The sequence below is a fragment of the Ursus maritimus genome, unplaced genomic scaffold (assembly GCF_017311325.1).
Source record: "Ursus maritimus isolate PB19 unplaced genomic scaffold, ASM1731132v1 scaffold_1, whole genome shotgun sequence".
Classification (NCBI taxonomy): Eukaryota; Metazoa; Chordata; class Mammalia; order Carnivora; family Ursidae; genus Ursus; species Ursus maritimus.
Window position 1 is genome coordinate 60,153,214 of NW_024423343.1, and position 24,119 is coordinate 60,177,332.

Below are 24,119 nucleotides of genomic sequence, written 5' to 3' on the forward strand. Positions count from 1 at the left end.
AACCACAGATGCATGAGTAAGCCCAGCCATGATCCACAGAACCACCCTGAGACCTGACAGACTCATGAGAAATAATAAATGATTACTGCTTTAAACAACTAAGTTTGGGGGTGGTTTGTTACATACCAGTAAATAACTGATACACCAATGTTTGACCACTACACTACATTATCTTTCTGATGATACTGGATTCATCTGCCTCTAAGATTCTCCTGGAAAGGAAAGCTTCTGCTGTGAAAAGCCTTCCTCCAAACTACTACCTTATCTCTCGTCATCCTTGTGTTGCCCCTACCCTACCACTATGCCAACCTATGAAGGCAGTTTATAAATATTCCTCACCTTTAGTCCCTAGTTTTTTTCTGGAATCAAGAGGAAACTAGGGTACTTCAAACCCTTTGGTACTATTTTGAGCTCTGTTTCCTTGTCTACCCTCTTTGCCCATCTCTCCATCACTTAGGAGCTAAGTTGGAATTAGCCAAAGTAAGTGGTGCCAAAATAATGAAATCAGGGTAATGAGGGAGAAAGCATGGGTAGTGCTGTAAATCAACACCTCTCATTCTCGGGCCTTTTCCTTCCCCCTGGATCAGCCTCTTAGCCAACATGGATAGGGACTGGCAGTCCCTGAAGGCATGCTTCTGCTTTGCCACCTGATCCCCAAATGAAATTTTGTAGAGCTGAACTCTCCCTGCCTGCCAAGATTCAGGGGGGCAACAAGCTGCACCTCCACAGGAACTAACAGCCCCAGCTGCTCAACTCAAATTAAAAAAGAGTTTGGAAACATGTTTCACAGAGTGGAAGGCTTGCTTCTAGGGCATTTCTTCCAGCTGCCTCCAGCTACTGTGTTCCCAAGGAAATGGAGAGGAGACTCCAGGGGGAGAAGGGGCACCCCTAAGGCATCCTGAGGGATAGGGACCACAATCCACTAAAAATGGGACTAGAAATCTCCCAAAGAAAGAAAAAGACTCATAAAAGACTACTGTTTTTCCACTGGAGTATTTGAAAACTTTTTTTCTGTTAGGCACTCAATAAATGCTAAATGATGCTAATTCTTCTAGCTCTTCTAGCTTTTTGAGTGAAGCCGAGATTGTGAAGGTTCGTTGCTCAAAAGGCCAATAGCTAAGTGACCTGGGTTGGTGAAGAGAAACCAAAATTCCCCGGGGGAAATCTAGCCTTACTGTGCCATTAAACACCCACCCCCCTCACTCATTACACTTCAACAACAATAGTTTAGTTTTAATTTCTTTCCTTTATATTTCACAGCCCTAAGGGAAAATGTCCTGTGACAATTCTGTAATAGTAAGACAATTACTGGTGACTCAGGGCTCCCTGCTGCCTCTGCATCCTCTCGCAGCTGAGAAGCAGGCTTCCCACGTAGGAACAATTTGGCTTGTGAATTAGTAAAGTCGGAATAAAAAGAATCTTTAACTTTAAAAATGATAGAAATTCAGATGAAATTTGATGAAAATTCAACTCAAGGATTCTGTTTCAGAACAAGAGTCAATTGTAGGCACCGGGTCCCTGAGGAAACCTTTCAATTAAACTCACAAATATTTCAACTGGGAATTTACCTCTTCTGAGCCCACCACCCATATCATCCAGGAACCCCAAAAGTACCCTTCTTGATTTCTCCTCCTCATTCGTCTTTTTTTGCTATCCAACTTCTGCCCTTTTCACCTTTGACAATGAATAGGGGAGAATACAGTAAAACTGTGTTCTTCTTGAGAGAAAAACAAACAACAAACCCTGCCTTACAACTCAAGCACTCAGCTGGAGCCTAATTCAGAATGCACAGTTAGAGATGTCCTAGGTTAGAGGGCATAGGCATCTCCAAATTCCCAGCAGATTGTGTCCCAAAACACTTTTGTGAATGGATAGTTTACAGCTTAGACAGCTTTTTTCCATAAGCATAAAGTTCTAGGGACAGACTAAGTCCTCAGACTCAACCATAAAACTCTACTTGGCCACGAGAGTCTAATAATGCACCCAAAGTGAGAACTTTAGGTGTTACATTGTCTGCTCCTAAACAATCATTTAAAATAGTTTCCATGACAGAATGCATGAGAGGATGCCGGAAACAGATTTCCACTTACCCCAGAACCAAAGTGAGCTTTTCCTAACTAAAAAAAAATTAGAGGAAGGTGAAGGGGGAGGAGATTCTGGCTGTACCAGACGTAGCCCTGATGTGGCAAGGTGCAGGTCTTCCAAGGAGGGTAGGATGGGACAGGAACTTCTGCGTACCAATAATGATAACCTGAAATGCCTCTCTGCTTTTACATAACATATGTTCTACAATTCTTTAGTTCAAACACTCGTCTTAAGTGTTCCAAATTAGGAACTAGAAGGCAGTTACCTAAAAGGGAGTTTGGAGAACGAAGGGATTTTTGGTTTGGGGGTCATAAATCAATCAATGAGCCAAGGAAGACCTGTGTTCACCTGTGATGACACTCTTGATTTCTGCTCTTCAATTTCATGGTTGACACAATCATTGATGTTAGTAAAATTCTAACTCTCGGGTTTATAAGGGCAGTTTAAATTGGGAGTAGGAAGAATGATGCTGGATTATAAGCTTTTTAAAGATTAGGATATCCCATTTATTTCTGTATACTCCAGTCCCCTTAGTGCTTAACTCATAATTCATCAATAAATAAATATAACTTAAGAGGGGCTTTAACTTTTCAATGTACAGTTGACCCTTGAACAACATGGGCTTGAACTGAGTGGGTCTATTTACAGGTAGAATTTTTTTTTCAGTAAACACAGTACAGTGCTATAAATGTACTTTTCTTCCTTTAGATTTTCTTAACAACATTTTCTCTTGCTTACTTTATTGTAAGAACACAGTACATAATACATAGAACCTACAAAATATGTGTTAACTGTTTATGTTATCTGTCAGGCTTCCGGTCAACAGCAGGCTATTAGTAGTTCTGTTTGGGGAGACTCAAAAGTTAAATACAGGGGCGCCTGGGTGGCACAGCGGTTAAGCGTCTGCCTTCGGCTCAGGGCGTGATCCCGGCGTTCTGGGATCGAGCCCCACATCAGGCTCCTCCACTATGAGCCTGCTTCTTCCTCTCCCACTCGTCCTGTTTGTGTTCCCTCTCTCGCTGGCTGTCTCTATCTCTGTCGAATAAATAAATAAAATCTTTAAAAAAAAAAAAAGTTAAATACAGATTTTCAACCGCAGAGGGTTGGTGCCACTGCTGTCCAAGGATCGACTGTAGTCGCAAAACATGTGGGCTTTGGAGTCAAAGTTCTCAGATTCAAACCATTTTCCTCCAGGGGTGCATAACCAGGGGCTCTTTCCCTGGGCTTCCTGTTTTCTCCCCCCAGAAAAAAAAAAGGGGTGGTAATGGTGTCTACCTCACAGGGTCACTGTAGGGATTGAGGCATTTATATTTGTGAAGCACATAGCACCACGCCTGCCACATAGTTAGCACTCAACAAATCTAAGCTATTATTATTCTTCCATCATCATTTAGCTAGCTATCCTAGATTTTGCCCCAAATTAGTTTCTCAGGGAATTTAGAAAACATGAAAGTTGATGGTATAGTGGGTTGAACTGTGGCCCCCAGAAGACTGTCCACTGGAACCTCAGAATGTGACCTCATTTGAGATAAGGGTCTTCTGCAGATTTGAGATGAGATCATTCTGGACTAGGATGGGTTTTTCTAAACCAGTAACAAGTGTCTTTCTAGGACATGACAGAAAATAAGACACCGAGAGACAGAGAAGAAAGCCACATGAAAATGGAGGTGGAGATGGGGATGATGCTGCCACAAACCAAGGATAACAGAAATAACCAGGACTTGGAAGGGGCAAGGAAGGAGTCTCCTCTAGAGCATGGCTCTGCCAACATTTTGATTTTGGACCTCTGGTCTCTAGAACTGTGAGACAATATATTTGTGTTACTTAAAGCCACCAAATTTGTGGTAATTCGTTGTGGCAGCCTTAGGAAAATAATGCACAGTTTGGGTACAGTTTGGAACAACCTAAGTTTGGTGATGCAAACAAGCCCTAATATGAACTGGTAATTATCATGAATTCTTCTTTTTTCAATGTACTGCAGGGAAACTTCTCATTAGAAAGGGAAAATCACTGGCTTCAGGGACTGGAATATTCAGGCCATTCTATCCCATCCACTCCCAGCCAAAGACATTTTGACTAGGAATCTTGAAAACATTCTGAGTTTTTCCACAAGGAATGAAGTGGAAGTACTCGATGTATGATAAGACAGTGGACAGAGTCAGCCTCTATCTGGTCCCGAATAAATGGGCAGGCAACACAGCTCTTAGTCCTTGTCCAACAAACACACTCACACTGGTCCCCGTTGCCTTTCTGACTCCCATCTATGGAGGTCAAAGAGGTCATTAGCCAAAGATTCCAAGCTAAGGAAAGATACCTGGTTGCCAAGAGAAAAACATAATTGTATACTTCTCCTAACTCTATGGGTTTTTGCAATTACACCTATGAAACAGATCTCCTTTTAACTGAAAAAATATCCAGGTCATCTGCAAGATCCTTCTTTTTTTTTTCTTTTTTAAGATTTTTTTTTTTTTAATTTATTTGACAGAAAGAGAGACAGCCAGCTAGAGAGTGAACACAAGCAGGGGGAGTGGGAGAGGAAGAAGCAGGCACCCAGCAGAGGAGCCTGATGTGGGGCTCGATCCCAGAACTCCGGGATCACGCCCTGAGCCAAAGGCAGACTGAGTCACCCAGGTGCCCCTCTGCAAGATCCTTCTAAGCCTTTGAAATTTTAAAGGAGTCCTTAGGAGAGAGTCATCAGAGAGGTGTTGTCAAATCCACTGATGCCCAGAGAAACGGTTTTGATTCTTTTCCTCTAACTCCTAGAGAAAAATAGCAGCAGACAGAGCAGTGACTGTCGGAGAGGGGTGACTTTTTTTGGAGCAAAGGCATTAGACAAGATGACACATGCTGACAGGTTCAGCAAATAGTGGATGCTGTCACAATCAGCTGATAATTTCTGTGTGTTTGTGACGTAGGAAAGGCTTCAAGTCACGCAGTGTTTCAAAGACAGGTCACGATTACTCCATGTGTCATCTTCTAACGTGAAGGTCAAAAGAAAGGGGAAGGTGCTCCAAAAGAAATGGAGGCAGAGAAGGGAAGAGCAAGGAGACCTGTGTGCAGGCAAATCAACCATATCCAAGCAGGTCTTGCTTCATATTTCCTGACAGTGTCCAGGGAACCTATGTAATTATCTGCTTTGTTGACATCTGAGGCTCTCACCTCATATGTAACCAGCTCTTCACTAATTCCTAAGTCCTTTGTAACCTGTGAAAGTCATGTCTTCCCTAACTCAGTAAAGGGTTTCTTTTCTTCCCTTATTTTGGTAATTTACTCAATTTATTACCAGTAAAGAAGGTTGTAAAGGGAAGAGGCAAAGGAGGAAGCTACATGCAGTGTTCTGGTCCTAGAATACTCTGAAATGGACCTCATTGCTTAACTGAAGGGAATTCCAGAACACCTACAACACTCATAACCAAAGAGGAAAAAAAAATCAGAAGCCAAACGGATTCAAAGGATTTTTGTCATTACTTGTCATTTTCTTTTCTCCATCAGGGAAGAAAATGCTGAGAGAATGAGAGAGAGAGAGAAAGAACCCCATGAAACACACGGTAAATAATATGAATGCCTATTTAAAATATGTAAATGCTTAATTTCTTCACTCTCCATCAAAGAGCTTTTCTGAGAAAATGTACATTTTTAGCACTCAAAATTAAAATAGTACACACACACATACGTGCTTGGTCAATCCACAATACTTCATAAGAGAACTACATGATTCTAATTGACAGGGTAATTTTTAAGTAAATAACTTGATGAGTATAAAAAGCTATGCAGTATATACAATAACGCTTTTTTTTTTTTTTCAAACCTGTATCCCTCCTGCCCACAAATGTCAAGTTGGCTGTTAAGGTTGGGACAACCTCAAGTGTTCAGCACATATAATCTCACTAAGGATCTGCTGACTGATTACTGTTGACATTACCTAGTTCAATCTGATTCATCACTTGGGCAGGAACCAAGAGATGGTAAAAGGGCAGGTTACAGTAGGAGAAAAAGTATCAACCTATGTTAGGGTAAGAATCCTTCTTGCCCCTAAGATCTTTTTCTAGCAATTGTCTTGTTCCTGGGGTTCACCCTGTCTAAAAGCTGGCAGGGGGGGTGGGGATTGGGGGGGGGCTTGGTTATTTGTGTTTCAAATCTGGAAGCTTCTCCCAAGATGGAAGAAGTCAGGTGCAGAGATTACTAGAGACCAGAGACTTGGCTGGGCACAAAGCAAGCTCAAAAGAGTCACTGGAGATGAAGTCTATTTAAACACACACACGCGCACACACCCACGCACACGCACACACACGCACGCACGCACGCACACACGCACACACACACGCGCACACACGCACACACACACACGCACACGCACACACACACACCCCTTCTAAGCTGTCTCACATTTACCACCCTATGAAATTTTTGTACAGGTGGTCTGTACACAAACATATACTTAAAAGAAAGAAAGAAAAAGATACACCCAAGAAGATGATCTCTTATCAAAAGTACATATGTCTTGCTAATCAGAAGCCAAACCTTAATTCTGATCTTTGGGAAATTATGTGGTCCCAGTAAATGAACAGTGAAAAGTAAATGATTTGTAAAAAATCAAAGCACACACACAAATCATCCCAGCCACCATTTCTCATTTTCTGACATATTACTGCATACAATACTGTTTTTGGTCCTGCTCTTACATCGTTTTGAATGATCACCAGACTATTAATTTTGAAAGTCAGTCGCTTTGTCTGTTTTTCTAATTGCCTGGACTTGTTTTTGTACTTTGGAAAAGGCAAAAGACCAACCCTGACTTGGGTGGGAATCATTTTTGGAATAATGGTGGGTGGTTGTTCACATCTGGATTAGGTATAAAACGATAACATTATGATGATGAACACCACAGAGCCTCATCTGCATATAAATAGACCTAATCAGAAATGCAAATTGCAATCAGGAGAAATTTTTAAAGGCTGTGTGATTGTGCAGATAAGGAAAGGTTAACACTCGCATTGTTAAAGTAGTTGAACGGCTCCGGCTGGGCTCCGGCTCCTGCTCCAGCCCGCCCAGAGTCTTCCTTTGAAAGAGAAATGTGGAGGGTATAAATCTCTTAATCTGCAACCTGGCCAGGACAGAGCTCCGTGACTGCTTCGTTTTCAGTAACTAGAGGCTTAAGCAGCCAAACAGCAGCCTGATTCCGATGAAAGACAAACAACCAACCCTCTTGTACAAACCCCTAATGAATACATACAATGGAAAATATACTGGCATTTAAATGCCCTCCAAACGGACCTCTTTCAGCACAACGTCCCATTGAGATGGAAATCAGGGGACAGAGAGAAGGTCTTATAACTGATTCACTTTTCTGATTTTTTTTTAGTGCTGCTCTGAGTGGATATGAAAATATAATACACATTTTTTTCATCCCCAAATTTTCCTGAATACTCGAGAAAGGTTCAAACAAAATGACCAGATGTGATTATATAATTAAAAAGAAAACACCAGTACTCAGATTATTTAATCAAAATTGCATTTTTAGTCCTCTTGTGAAAAGCACAATAGACGAGTATCTCAGAAAAATCAGAGTACTGAAAATATATGCAACGGTTAAAACACGGTCCTATTTTTCTTTGGGATATGCTGTCTTTCGGGAATATCCGTCCTCTTTCCCCCTCCACTCCTCCTAAATTCCCCCAAAAGAAACACATTTTACAATCAGGCTTTCTCAGGTTCCGCCAGAAATTGTTTACCAACTACTTATCATCCCTCTTAACCAACCTCTTTCGCAAAGAACTAATGAGCCAAGAGCGCCATCTTGTGTCCTACCTTGGAATCTTAAAAAGCGTTTTCACAGGATGCATGTCAAAGAGGGGAGGGTCTCCATCCCCCAGTTCAATAGCTGTGATCCCCAAGGACCAGACGTCACACCGAGCGTCATAGGAGGAGTCATACTGCTGCTCACAAGCAATGACCTATCAGACAAAAGCAAAACACATCAACCCCACCGCCACCTCAGATGTCCTAAAAGACGCTTGAACCATCTTAGCCCCCTTTTAGTTCCCTTGGTTACACTGATATTGAATTCCAGTGATAGTAAGGAATGTGTTATCTAGACCTTATTTGTGTGTGACTAATTTATCAACTGGATGTTCATTAACTTTTTAAAATTTGTCATTTCAGTACAATAAACATACATTGAACCTCTAGGTACCAAGCACAGTGCAAGGGGGTGCATACCTCACTGAGCCCGCTCTGACATCCCTTAAGGAAAGGCTTTGTCTGCATCCTTCACCTCATTACCAGCTGCTGAATTCAACAGCAAGGAACAGTTGTTTGCAAAGATGCTTGTTTCCTGCACAAAATCCCCAGGAGTGTGGCCAATTGAGCAGAAAGATGTTGGAAGACTGGAAGACTGATGTGGTTAACATAAAATAGGAACCACTCCCTTCCACCCCTTTTTCCTAAGAACATCTGCCCCCTCTGCAAACCCCAACGACTGGTTTGTATTTCAGTAGCAGCGGCTGCTTCCGTTACTGGCCTGACTGGGTACAAGAGCAGCAGCACCAGAAAATGTCCCTGGGCTTGTCCCTGGTTTAGGGAGCATGGAACCCTGTGGGGAAATCTCTATCAACTTTCTGAGTCAGGCAGGAAAAGCCCCTCCACTCAGACTTGTGGCTATCACAGTGGGGTTGGAAAAAGGCAGAGGTAAACCAGAGAATGTGGAAGAACCAGGCGTCCTTATTTGACCTGAAATCTGCCTCCGCAACCAAGGATGACCCTTGGCTATGGGCAGGTAGGAAACTTTGTACTGCTCCAAACAGCCTATGAGGTAGACAAGCGACATCACTCTGGGGGGCCAGAGTGACAGGCCTGCCTGCCTGTTAGGCCACCAGAAGGTATTTGGCTTTGATTCTGAGTAAGATGGGCCAACTGGCTATGAAGAGCAAAGCGACAGATTTGGCTTACATGTTAGCAGGATCACTCTGGCTGTTATGCTGAGATACATTAAAATGGGACATGAGTAGAAAAAGCAAAACCAGTTTAACATGCTACTATAAGAATCCAAACTACAGACAGTGAGAAATAATCAGACTGATTATATAATTTTGAAGGCAGGGCCAACTAGATTTTCTGACTGAGGCTTATGAGAAAGAGGAGTTGAAGATGAGTCCACAGTTTTTGACGTGAGCAACTCCAGAATGGAACTGATATTTGATGAGATGGGGAAGACAGGAGGAGAAGCAGCTTTGGGTTGAAAGGAAGGAGCTCCATTTAGGTAGGACATGTTAAGTTTGAGATGCCGGTGAGACTTCTAGATGGAGAAGTTCATTTTAGCCGGGTAAGTCTTGCACCTGACTAATGACCTGGAGAATAAACGTGTGCTGTTTTAAGACTCACATGTGCAATATTATAATGGCAATGACAGTAACTATTATACTTCCTCTTGGCCAGACCCACTTAATTGGACTTGCAATGCCAAATATGCCTACTGTCTTGCCTGAGACCTGGTGCTTTTACTCCTGTAACTGTCCTCTATCCTTCTCTTCTGGTTTCTGAACTGAAGTATGCTTTTCGTGTTCCTGCATCCCTGGCCTGATCTCAGGCCTATCCTCTGAATAGACTAACCCGCCACAGAATATTCTGCCATACTTTTAACACGTAATTTTCAAACGTGCATTCAAACTAAAGTTCAAATAATTCCAACTTCAGAAGCAGAAGCCATTTCATAGCCCCCCAAGACCTCCTTTTCATACCCCAATCAAGTGAAAAACACTGCTATTTTTAAAGATCTCCAGAGAAGACTATTCAACACCTTCCCTTTCAGAAATGACATTTCTAAACATGTGGAACAAACATAATTTTAGACCTATCAATCACCATTCTTACAGTTCTTACAGTTCACCATTCTTACACGTTCCTATGAGGGAAAGAAAAATGAGACTCTGTCCTTCCCCAACAACAGCTATGGCCACTTAAAATCTAAAATGAACCTACAGTAAGTAAATGACAAACCATGTCCACCCCAAATGTCCTAAGACAATGTGTACTAGCATGTCCAATAAAGGATATGGGCTCCAAATACTTGCGATATTAGAGGGTGACCATGCCAGGGGAAGCAAGACAACAAAAAGTATCTAGTGACCAAAGTCCACACCTTCTGGGAGGAAATTCAAATCAACTTCAGCCATCCTGGGTGGGACACAGAAGGCAATTCTAAGAACCCACCCAAATGTGGGAATGGAGACATCCTAACGTTTCACAAGTGTTGTCATAAAATATTCAAAACATTTATCTGGTTTCAACTTCTCTTTACAGACAGACCTTATCTTCAGTTCCATCTGACTAAATAGAAAAGTATCTTTTGGCCAAATTCTCCTCCCAAAACTTAGTTTGTAATTCGGCAAAGAAATTCTTTAAAATCAGCCTTCCAAAGAAGTTTACAGAAAAAATTTGACACTAAAATAATTCACAAATAATTACTGAGTACCCACGAGTCAGACATGGTACCAGGTCTTAGGGAGAGAAATTTAAATTCACACTGAATTTAATCTTCATAATCTTCTGTGAGGTAGGTGCTATCATCACTTTGCGGAGGTGTGGAAACTGAAGCATAGCACAGTTAAACAGCTTACCCATGGCCCACAGCTAGTCATTGTCGGGGTCAGAATTTGAACCCAGGCAGAGAAGAGACAAGTAAACAAGTCATTATAATATGGTAAGTGTTCTACACAAAAAAGGTTATGTTCAAAGAATAGCTGAATTATGAGCTTCTGCACTCATATTTTGAATAAATTAACCAGGTTTCTTGAAATTTTTGTCACTTAAACTCCCATCTCCTCAGAAGGAGTCTCTTTCAGGACTGATCTTCCACAAAAGTAAAGGACCCTTTATGTGGACTACGTTGTGTGATGGGATTCATAGACTTACCCTAAGAGGATGCATCACAACTGAGGTCAACACATCCTGGATCTGGATTCTTATCTACCCAACACCAAAATCTACAACTGTTTCTTAGGGAGAAGTAATCCCATTCTCCCTAGCAAAGCATTCTCCTTATTTCTAGGTAAAATAAAGCTGAGTTAAGAATGCTTAGATGGTCCATTGGTCTTTGGTTCCCTTGTCCTGAGGAGAAGGCAACCTTTCAAAGAGCCCTCTGAATCAGATGTTCTGATACTCTACTAAGAAAAGGAGGCTGGCAATGGTAAATAACTACACTGTGCTGCGACCAGGTTTCCCAGGTTCTGTAAGTCATGTTAAAGGAGTAGAGAGAGACAGGGTGAGAAGGCATGGACTCAGGCCAGGAAACCCAAACACCTCATTCTCTCGTACCTCTCCAGCGCACCTCACCACCACAACCCCAAGGAGGAGACATACCCAAGGCAACTGTATACACTCCTTGACCTCAAGCCTTTCCTTCAATCACAGGAGAATAAATGATGCTGGTGGCAGTAGAATAAGGAGGATAGAATAGGTGTAAGAGAGAGCTCAAGGGACGACCTGCAGGACCTAATATGGAGAGGGATTTAATATGGGAGGTTGGGGAAAGGGACACACCCAGGAAGACTGACATTTTGATCCTGGGTAATCAGCAGAATGATGGTGCCCTCAGGGATGTTAGAAAGAGAAGTCAATTTGGCAGGCAGTATGACAAGTTCAAATTGGGTCTGAGTTCTACCCCTCACCAAGTGTAGAAAAATCTCTTGTACTCTTGGGATCTCGCTTTTTTTTCACATGTAAATGCAAGAAGAAAAGCAAAATTCTATTAAGATCAGAAACAGAATATATACTAAAGGGTAACAATAAAATGCATGTTTTCAGTGACTACATGAAGTTTTATATTACAGTAAATATACCTTACATTTCAGAACTCTAGGATTTAAATCTTCCTATTGTTAGTTGCCAACACAACTCATCAAAATTTGTAGTTTTAATACACAGTTATAAGTACCAGAAGCAGAAATCAGGTTGTTTATCATGAACTTTAACAAATTTGTATATTTTTCTTAATCCAGTACTGTGAATATAAAACCTGCTAATAAATGTCAATTTTATAAAGTATGGATTCTCCAAAGTTGATTGTAAAGTCCCACAGCATGTTGGAGGTTGATATGAAGAGGATGTGCCTTCTGGAATGTTCCATGAGACATGTATAGGGACTGTTACAAAATGTTTAGTGTACCTGGCAAAGGCTAAAAGCATAGCGTTAAATGATTCAAAACAGAGAGACAGTCTAGTGCAGTAATTGCTAGTGGCCTAATGGCTCCAAGATTAAAATATCGAAGTCTTGATGAGTTTCAGAGGTATATAAATCCCTACATACTTCTGCATAGCCGCCTTTAACAATCCTCAAGTCTCTGGCGTATCAGTGAGTGTCTATACTGTTTTGGAGTTTTAATAAATAGTTTTATCCACTTGGTGTTAATTTACTACTAACCTCGTCATTTTTTTTTTATGTTTTAAAGGGGCTAGCGCCTTGATGATCTCACCCAAGGGACCCCTAAGTGGACAGAAGTAACTCAGGGTAAGGATTATGTCTTATCTTTCTTCCCTCCCTGACCACATCAATTTGTGGCACACTTCAGAGAAGCTATGTTGAAAAATCTTCAGACTGGAATCAGAAAGTCTGAACTCCATTATTTATCAGCTGAATGCCTTTGAGCAAGTCCCTCGAAAACTCTGAGCTGAGGTTTCTTTATAGGGCTCTCATTTTGTACATTTATAAAACAGAAAGGTAGGAATGAATGATCTCTGCTATCCCTTCCAGCTCTTATACTCTTATGGCTTTATGCTTTGTAAATAAGTGATTTGGGGGTTGATCTCAGAGAGGCTAACCTCTCCATGCAAATTAGCAAGAGGGAACAGGAGATTATTCGGGGGTGTGAACCGGAAGGCTGGAGCCTTAGAGATTTTATTGCCGGTATTTTGTAAAAGGTCTTAAGGTCTATGAAAAGATGCTGGTTGCTGTGATAATGCCTCTGTTAGGGAAGATGAGCTTCAACAACAGAGCAATTGTTTGGATGCTGGTTAATGGAGCATGTCCAGGTTCATACCTTGAAATGCAAACTTATGGCTTTCCTGGTACACTTAGACTGCACTGCTGATTATTTTAGGAAGAGTAAAAGCACTAATGCTTGGATTACTAGCAATATCTATGCGTTAGCAGCCACAGTGCCCAATGATAATAGCTCTTTTACCGGAGGTGGGCTTGAGCCTCCCAAATGCTGGTCATTACCACCTTGGCTGCCAAACACTTTTCTTTCTGGAAGGGCATGAGAACAAGAAATAAGTTTTCACTAACAGTTTAGCTCTACTGGTCTTTGGAGCAAAGGCTAGCAGTCAACCCTCTTTGTTAGGGCAGTTCTCTTTAACCTTCTTCAGGCTAAAGAATTCCAAAGTTCCAGACTCTCGAAATCTGCCTTATCATTCCTTCCCACCCCACAGAGGGAACACCTGCTCCCCTCTCCTGAAGGAGTTCAGGGGGTAAAACTGCACCCACAACTTGATAGCACAACTGCTTTGACACATATCATCTCCTGGTGCACCACTGGGCACCGTCAGCTGATATCTGTTGAGGATATGGGTGACTCTTTCCTCAGTTACCAGGGGGAATGGCAGAGAAAAAACAACTCTTAGTAGCTCTTGGGTTGTAGAAAAAGTTTGTACCTCTGGCTGGAGAAGGAAAATCCCAGAGCCAGGCACTTTCATCTTGGTTTTGTCATTCCTTTACTAGATTACTTTAGCAAATTACCTAATCTCCCCGCACCTCTCTTCCCACGCAAACCAAGCAACCCCTTTCTCTGGGCCTTGTCTGACGTACTGATTATGAAAATGCTGGTTACCCAGCTTTTTCTATGGCATCAAAAGTTAATTGTAGATATCACTGTATCACTGATGTATGGGTAATATCTACTTTATTTACTTCTTTAACCCTTTTTGCATTTTCTAAAGTGTCTAGAGGGACCATGAATTATTTCTATAACAAAAAGCAAATGTCTGGTTTTTGTCTTGAAAATGTAAGTAAGTATTGAAAAGTTTGCCTTAATTTTCAAGGATGTTTTTCGTTCCTTCAGAGTATTTGTTGGCCGTTGGGATTTTTCATCAACAAGCTGGCAGGTTAAAGGTAGTGTCTTGGTCATGAAACTAGGTTCCTGGGAGATTAATACAAGAAGAATTAAAGAAATTCCCTTTCCAACAATATCCCTTTCTATTGTAAGCACAAGGCTATACAGGTAGTACTTTCACTTTCTTAGGCCATCATGACCCCATGAAATGCCCCATTATTACAGTTTCATTCCAGCCTCAACCAAGAGTAGGGCTTGCTGATAAAGGCCTGAAATAGAAGATCCACTTTCTATCTCTTGCAAAAAGACTTGGGCTACAGGAACCTGAGGGAACAAAACAGTTTCTCCTCATCTCAAGGTCTTCACTATCTAAAAAGAACACCTGTATTAGATTAGATGTAAAGGGGATAAAAGACAGTAACATATGAGCTCCTGCATTCAGAAAACCTAGATTTCTCCGACAAGATATTTAACTTAAACCATTTATCAAATTATATATCAAAGAGCTGCTGGGCAGAAATTTCTTTCAATAATGTGATTTTAACCAATACTTTCAAGCAAGTAGTATTATAGGAGCACCATCTACCATAAGGAAAAATATTTTTTACTCTTATAAAAAACAGTTTATCAAACTTAAAAAAATAATAGAGGTTTTTCAGACTATCTCATTTTCCCACTAATATTTTAAAGATTTTATTTATTCATTTGACAGAGATAGAGACAGCCAGCGAGAGAGGGAACACAAGCAGGGGGAGTGGGAGAGGAAAAAGCAGGCTCATTTCGGAGGAGCCTGCTGCGGGGCTCGATCCCAGAACGCCGGGATCACGCCCTGAGCTGAAGGCAGACGCTTAACCGCTGTGCCACCCAGGCGCCTCTCCCACTAATATTTTAAAATGTCATTAAAAATGTAGTTAGGTTTGCCTTATATGTTCTGCTTTTTCACCTTACTAGAATTGATCGTGTTATCCAAAATTATAATCAAAGCTCAAGATTAAAATTTCACTCAAGTACACAGGCAAAATGCTGTTATTTTAAGAGCTAAATTCAGCTTTAAAATCGGCAAGGCAAATAGACCTAGAGCTATTAATCCTTGGCTAACCTTCAGCCCAAAAATGCAGTCAACGCACTGGCAAATAAGATGGGCTGAGAGGTAGGCAGGCAAATAGGATTCCTAATTTTGCTTATGCAATTTATGCAGCATTACAGGTATATGTTATTGATCTTAAAGATTTCTAAAACAGAACTTCTCTGGAATTGGAAATTTCAGTTATAAATATTCCAATGGCAAATGTTATTCATCGGTTTTACATACAAACATCTTAAAGTGTTACAAGCTGAGATACTGAATAAACGTATGAAGTCTCTTCCCTTGGATGAAATATAACTTCAAGGGAGGATGTATCTGAGATTTGCTTGATTTTTTTTGGCAAAGGGGAGGTGGACTAGAAGAAATGAAATTAATAGGGTTGGGGTTTTTTTGGGGGGGTTCTTTCATAAAACTCAAGGCTAGAATTAAACTTATATTTTGTATACTGAGAAATTGCTTATGAAATTCAGGAAGGTCTCTAATTAAAATATACTGTTCTACAAGACTTTTCTCAGGATTGCTAACTTTCAGCTTATGCCTTTAGAGAAATAAAACAAGGTTCAAATTAATGCCTGCCCAATACCAACTTGCCATCATGGTAGTGGAAGTTAGAGGTGGACTGGTTTTGGGTTTGAGGCCAGCACACAACACTGATTTTTGTACTTAAATTCCTCAAAGACCCAGGAATGTGTTACTTATTCTTATTTATGTGATAAGCCCCATACTAAAACTCAGGACCAATATTCACAGAACTCCTTTGTGAAAGGTAAATTAGTGTGCCCACATTTTTCTACGTGTCCTTAGTACTCAAAAGGTTCTGAATCCATGTAAGGACACAGTGAGAAGATGGCATCTATGAACCAGGAGGCTAGCAGGCCCCACCAGATAATGCATTGATCTTGGACTTCCACCCTCCAGACCTGTGAAAAATAAATGTCTGTTGTTTATTTAAAAAAAGAAAAAAAAGCTCTAAAGGAGCACATTTGCTTGGAAACCCAGGATAACCCCACTGCCCTCTCCTGCTGCAGCAGCTTTCCCCACCAGAAATGGATGCTAGAAGGGATTTTAGGATTCATTCAAGCCCCCTGGAAACTCAAGTCCCAGAGATGGAGGGAGGGGAGGGGAGGGGAGGTGACTTATAGAGAATTACATGGCTGGTTGTGGCCATACCAGGAGCAAGCTCCATGGTTCCCCCACTACCCTCCAGAGTGAGGTATCTCCTGGGAATTCTTATTAAACAGGGAATGCTAGGTCACTGCCAAAGATATTTCATGTGCCATAAGCCATAGCCACGGTAACTTCCATACTGTGAGCATATAAGCACACCCTCCACTTAAGCAGGTGGGTTTACTGCCAGCTCTCACTTCCTTGCTGCCCCTTCCCTTTGCCATAATGCTCCATTCCTACCAGAGTACAGTTAAGGAAAGAATAAGTAACAGTTCTACAATTCAGTTCATTTTACAGCTTGTTAGGTCAGGTTTTATTACCCCAGTGAGGAAACAGATTCAGAAAGGTTAAGAAACTTGCCCAAAGTCACACAGCTAGTAGGTAATAGAACTGAAGCGTAAGCCCACAATAAGAAACTAATGGGGGGTGGAGGTTTCTCCTCCATAAAATATCTGAAAAATAGGAAGGGAAGCAAATCAAATAGAATACTGAATGCTCCAACATAGGCATACCCCTTTATTTGCAAGTTGTCTCTGAATTCTTTCCTCCCATAGGCTGATGTCACCATGCAAACCAGGATGCCCTTGGGAATGTCACACTTTCCTACCAGAGAGTCATTTCCTTTAACCTTCCAAAACTAAAGAAGGTATGGAAAAAACCTGGGACATAATAGAGCACCACAAATGCTAGTCTCGCCACACCCCACCTGCTCCTGCCTCACCCCTACCCCAAGGCTTCTCTGGGATCTCATTCCTAAGGCTGAATACCCTCCTCCCTTTGCTTTCTTCTCCAGCTCAGTGACCATCAGGCAAAAGACAAAATGCAGGGTTTGGCCTAGGCTGAATTCCCTTTCATGGGGCTGAGCCACTGATGGGACGGTAGCCACCAGATAATTTGGGACTCAGAGCTCAGGAAGAGCCAAGGCCGGGTCTAACATTCCTTCAACAAGCACTTCTGCCCCTGTGACAACAGTTTGGCCCTTCTTACCTCCCCAGAGAGGAGTGGGAGGACAGCCTGGAAAGCTCCAAATGTTCACAGATGCCATTATTTTGATACTTCTTGCTCAGCACTGAGTAGGGGATGGTGGGTGTAGAGGGGATATGAGGCCTCTGCTCTGGGCCTCACATGCTTCTGCACATCTGGGAGCTGAAGCCCTGAGATGGAGTTCTATATTTAGACCCACCAGGAGGAGGGTGATGACATGTCACCACCACCTCCAGGGCCAGCCCCCCACCTCTGCACTAACATAAGACACATGACTCAACTTCCCTGCAGAGCTCCAGCTGAAAGGGGACCTCTTGCTGGAACTGAGGTTAAAGGCTGGGAATGCGCTCAGTCATTTCACCCTTACCCTGGGTCCTTCACCCACCAGAGCCCCAAGTACCTGGGCTGTGCTTCAGAGCCCTGCAAGGAAGAACCACTGTGGGAATGCAGGCAGGGTCAGCCCAGAACAAGGAGGAAGGGAATTCCTCTAGGTCTTAGAAGCTGACACATGAGTCTGGAGGGAATCAGGGAAGACAAATGGCTACAGAATTCCAGGAATGAATCTTCTGAGCAACCAAGGCCTGCATTCCTTACAGTGATATGACTGGCACATGGGATCCCAATAATCCCCAGCCATTTAAAACAAAGTCAGGCTAAAATGGACTCTAACATCCTCGCCATTTTTATCACTTCACCCTTGGAGACATCTTGCTTTCATTATCAGAGGAACACCAGAGCCATGGAATATGCAAACTAGAAGAGGCTTTTCTCCCTAAAAACTGTAAATGTTCTCTGAAAAATAGAAGGGAGCTTGGAGGCAGAAACTACCCAAGCCAATCTCTTCTTCTTACAGATGAGACCAGGTTAGGAAGGAGAGGGGTGAAGACAATATGTGCCACCATTTTTTAAAGTACTTACTAGGTCAGGGACTGCATAAAACATGTTCAGTGCATCATTTAATTTTGTCCTTTGAAACTGTTCTTTTTTTTCCCTTCTCATTTTACATCTTTTAACTTCTTCCCACCTTACTAATCACAAATATTCAGTAACTTGCCTGAGGTCCATGGTTAGGTGGGTAAGCAGGTATCTACGATTTGCTCCCAGGTCTGACTCTAAAATGTGTGCTCTTAACTTTTCTACCCAAACTGAAGCCATATTAAAAAAACTGAACCACAATCACTTTTTTTAAATGAGTAGCAGAGCTAAAACTAACATCCAACTCCCCTAAATTCTCTTCTGAAGAATTTTGTCATTTTATTTTTTTGGATCCTTCCCTTGGACACTAATCACATTGGCTTCTAATGTCATGTTGAATTATTACATTTTCCTTAATATATTAGGAAGGATAATTCCTATCTAAAATAATTTTAAAATTGAAAAGGTTTACATCTTATCTAGTACACTGGTGGTCACAATTAAACAGTTTGTGCTAGTATAGTGGTTAAGAGGAAGGATTTTGGAGCTAAATAGCTGGGTTCAAATACTGGTGACATCATAATACCTTGTCCAAGGACAAGAACAGTACTTTCTGTGACTTACTTAATCTAAAACATTGGACAAGTAATTGCACTGACTTTATGGAGTTATTGGGAGGATTATAAATGAATTCATTCCTATAAAGCACTTAGTACCAAAAGATATCTGCACCCCTATCTTTATTGGCAGCATTATTTACAATAGCCAAGATATGAAGCAATACAAGTGTCCATCAATAGGTGAATGGATAAAGAAGAATGTGGTCTTTATATGGAATGGAATATCACGCAGCCATAAAAAAGAATGAGATCTTGCCATCTATGACAACACAGATGGACCCAGGGGGTATTATACTAGCAGAGAGAAAGACAAATACCATATGATTTCACTTACATGTGGAATCTAAAACACAAAACAAAAAAACAAACAAAGGAGAAACAAAACCATAAATACAGACAACAAACTGGTGGTTGCCAGAGGGGAGAGGGATGGGGCAATGAGCAAAATGGGTAAAGGGGAGTGGGAGGAACAGGCTTGCAGTTATGGAATGAATAAGTCATGGGGATGAAAGGTACAGCATTGGGAATATATAGTCGATGGTATTTTAATAGCATTGAATACTGACAGATGGTAGCTACACTTACGGTAAGGATAGCATAACATATAAAGTTGTCGAATTACTATATTGTACTCCTGAAATTAAAGTAACCTTATGTGTCAACTATACTTCAATAAAATGAATAAATAATAAAAAATCATTTCCTAAAAAAAAAAATAATAATAACGCACTTAGTACCTGGCACATAGTAAGCACTCAATAAACGCTAACTCTTATTTGGGGACCAAATCCATTAGCTAGAGCTTAGGAAGCAAAATGCTAATAATGACAATAACATTTCAGTTCTGTACTGTTTTATGGCTTTCTGAGCCCTTCAACACAAAATATCTCATTTGTCATCTCTAGTCCTGGCAGTGCCAATGGAAATAGCATTATCGTATCATTTAGCTAGGAAAGGCACAATTAATGAAGGCAAGAGTGGTGCAAAAAGCCTGTGATATTTCTGCATTCGTGTAAGCTTGTTGTTATGGCAACCGTCCCCTGTCAACGACCCTTTTTCAGGCAGAGAGAGACCCAGTTTTGGAGCCGTCACAGCACATCTGTTTCTCTGCTCAGCTGATTAGCTCTTGTTTGCAACAACGAGCAGATGGAAGTAAAAGCAAAAAAAAAAATTTTTTTCTAAAAAGAAGCAAATGTTTACTTTATCCACAAGTCTGCTTTCTAATACAGAAACAGACCTTTGCTGTTTTAGGAAGATGCCGAGTAAACTGGATCCTTAATATAGGGTTACTTCTCTCACTGGTAGGACTGCAAAGTGTAGTCAACTATAAATTATAGGTGATAGGTCCTTCACGTATGTCTTTTAAAATGATGTGTCTCGTGCTCCAGTTTCAGAGTATTCTACTACATCTCTATATGTCTTTGTTGTACGAGCTATCTCGGCACACATTTTCCACACTGTAAAGTGAAAGAGTACAAGGCTGGTGGGTTGGGAAACCTGAATTCTGGGACCAAGACTGCTCTGAATTAGCACAGAGAATAGCCTCTCCCTGCCTTAGTTTCTTCATCTGTCAAATGAGACTTGCATTCCATGCTCTCTGAAAGGCCAAACCCCAATACTTACTAGGTATGTGGAGTATGTGGATTTGGGCATGTCTTCTCCTATACACTTCTTTGAGCCTCACTTTTCTCAGCGGTAAAGGGGAGAAAATAGCATCTACTACGAGAGCTGTTGAAATGAAATAATGTGTTAAGAACCCCTACCCTAGTTCCTGATATATTAATTCGTCCTCAGCAAGTGAAAGTCTCCTTCTCACCATACACTTGCTTAGTAGGTACAATATTCAAACTATCTGGGAGCTGGTTCTTGAGGTCCCCTGCTTGACAGGTATTACCTGTAGTGGTTGAACCATTAGGAAATCTGGGGTGTCCGGAGGAAAGAGACAGGCATGTCTGGTGGCTGAGGAGCACTCTGGATGCCAGCCACTTACCATCCAGAATGGAAGTATTTCAGTATTTTACCAATCAGCATGGCCACACCCAAGCACACCAGTTAATTCTAAGGCATTATTCTAACATAGTCTACAAATGTCCCCAATAAAAATGATGATACTTTGGTCCTTTTTCTTGAGTTTCAGTCATTTACAAACATTCAGTTTAATTCTTTGCTACATGTGATGGAGGGAAGGGAAGACGAAGGATCAATTTCCCCAACCCCCCACCATCACCATCAATACACATAAAGTAGGCTTGTATTCCTTTTTGCTATAGACAAAGATATTACCGGGCATGTATGTGATGCAAATACTAGCTGAGCAATACCAACACTGACAGCGGACATGGGTTGTATTGGAAATCTTCTAGTTCAGTGGGTCACAAAATATAGATTCTAGTCACTGTTACACGCCTACTCACTCAGTGTCCCTGAGCACTTAGCCTGGCAGAGCCTTGGATTTCTTATCTATTAAGTCATGTACTCATGCCTAACTGGTATCCTCACAGATAGGTGTGAGCACTTAAAAAATATTTGTAAAAGTTCTATGCAAATGTGAGATACTATTATGCTTATTATGAGAAATTGGCTGTCAGGAGACAGTAGAGGAGAAAACAGACACATGGCTAATAGGAAGACTGTGTTAAAAATATATCTATTTATAAGATATAGGCTAAAGTAAGAGGCAGGGAGACCAGAGGCTCAATGTAAACAGAGGGTTGAGGAAGGTAACCTGAATCAAACATCTCAGGAGATAATAAAAAAATGCTTGGCTAGAGATGAGGTAGGATAGAAGAAAATTCTGAAGGCTCTGAGTACCCAGGTGGGAAGGCAATTTGTTATGCTTAGTACACCCAGAAAGAACTGTGTTTGCCTTAAACACCTGAAGCTATGGGAGAACAGTGTGTGTGAGCACACGTGTGCATGCAGAGCTCAAGGCTGAGCTCTCTAAGCTAGCTCCTCTAACATGCAGACCCGTAGATCCCAAATGACTGGCTGATTATCCCGGAAACTTGAGGGGTGCTAAGTATTTGGAGGGTTGTTATGGGTTGAGTTGTATCCTCCAAAAATATATGTTTAAGTGCTAACCCCCAGAACCTCAGAATGAAAACTTATTTGGAAATAGGGTTGCTACAGATATAATTAGTTAAGGTGAGGTCATACGGGAGCAGGGAGGGCCTCTAATCCAATATGATTGGCGTCTGAATGAGAAGATGGCCGTAGTAAGGCAGAGACACAGAGGGAGAGTGCTTTTTGACTATGAAGGCAGATACTAGAGATATGGAGCCACAGGCCAAAGAATACCAAAGACTGCCAGCAAACTGCCAGAAGCTAGGAAAAAGCAAGAAACGATCTTGGAGGCTTCAGAGAGAGCGCAGCCCTGCTGACGCCCTGATTTTTTACTTTTAGCCTCCAGAACTGGGAGATAATAAATTTCTGTTGTTTTAAGCCACAGAGTTTGTACTACTTTGTTATGGCAGTCCTAGAAAACGAATACAGAGCAGACAGCCTTTGACCCCAGGACAGGAGGAGAACCCTCTTTAACTTCTTCAACCAAGATTAGTCTCATGGCAGTAAAGGGGGGTATCTGTTTGTACCAAGGGTCTTTCACTGGTGGCTACTGGAATGCTGGAGCCACTACTGCCCCTCAGATATTCACAGGCAAGACTGTCACAACTGCCCGCACATCAGTCCTTAACAACGAAGCTGTGCAGGTGGCAGTGGTCACAGCCTGCATTTTTGCTGAACCAACAAACTCTGCAACTACCTACTTCTGTCCTTACACGAGAAACTTCATTTCCTATTGTTTAAGTCATCTTGCTCAGGGTAAGCTGTTAAATACATAGTTTCTATGCTGAGTGTTTTTCTTTTCCTCTAATCTTCCCTGAGTCATAGTATGAACTCCTATCCCACTGAGGGCACCCCTAGAGCTTTTCTTATTCTATATTGCTGAGTTGATACTGCTTTTACCCAGTACTTTTCAACCTTGGTCGTATCCAGATGAGGCAGAGAGAGGAAATAAGTGGAGGGTGCTGACAATCTGAGAGTCAGTGCCTGCCCCAGCTTTGAGCTGCCCCAGTGAACTGTGCGTTTGGACTACTCATCAACATTTGATTGTGGTATGGTCACATTCCATTAGCTACCTGGTTTGTACTATAGCCTATTTGAATTAAATATTGAAGTTACTCAAGCTGGTGAAATAAAAAAGGAAATAAAATTGGGAAAAGAATAATTGGGTTCCATTTCTCAAAATTAAATAGGATCGAGGATCTTTCAGCTGCATTTTCAAAATAAAAGCACTGGTCACCTGGATGACTTCATCCCACTGGTACTGGCACTGCATGCATCGTTGTCATGTTTAATCTAAACACCGCTTATTCACACTAGAGAAGTGAAAGCATTTAAGATCAATGTACTATGCAGGCTGTTATATGAAGACAATGTTCATTTGAACCATTGCTGATTATACTTTCAAGAACTGCTCTTGACCCAAAGCTTTGCTCACCAGGGAGAGTATAAATGTTTGTGGAATCCACCTGACAAATAGAAGATTGTTCCTATGGACATTCTTACGCAGAATTATGAAGCAAAAAAGCAGCTTTGCTGGAAAGAGTAATTCTCCATTTAGAAAATAAAAACATGAGGATTGTGTAGGCTTGAGTTCCAAGAACTGCAGCCCAGGACTGACAGCATACCCTGGCACCAAAAGGCATCCTGAGAGAGGCAAGAGCCATCAGGCACTTGCTGCTGAAAAGCAATGTCAAGGTCTCCACACAGCCATCTGCCTACTCCTCAACTTAACCACCAGAGCAGGTAGGATGCCATGCTGGCTTTTTCCTGCTGAGAACACAACCAGTTCCAGACAATCTGGGCAACAGAGACTCACCACAGATCACTATACTGCCCTTTCTAGAAACATTCCACATATTTTATTCAACCCGGCTGAAACTGAAAAGTCACAAACACCTCATGAGAACTGTAGAAAGCCAAGGGCAATCTTCTCTTATTTACATTTTGTGATTCCGGAACACCAGCTTGCTGTGGGTTAGAACAAGAACACCATCATCTGTGTTATGTCACCCAAATATGAGGTGAGTGGCCTCACTTAGGTTTTAATAACAGATCAATCTAAATCTACAGAGAAATTTGTTGATACCAGTAGTTGTAAAGCCTCCTCAAACTACCCTCCAAATTCATCTTCTCCTTTGGCTTTTTTTTTTTTTT

At 41.5% G+C, this 24,119-nt stretch overlaps 1 protein-coding gene across 1 annotated transcript in view; it reads right to left on the reverse strand.

Annotated features, from left to right (window-relative positions):
• Positions 1-24,119, reverse strand: part of MYO3B (myosin IIIB) — a gene marked incomplete at its 5' end in the record, with an annotated part of 368,039 nt that overhangs the window by 327,712 nt on the left and 16,208 nt on the right. The window contains 1 exon segment of the mRNA XM_008687102.2: positions 7,894-8,039. Coding sequence (XP_008685324.2) covers positions 7,894-8,039 — 146 coding nt within the window.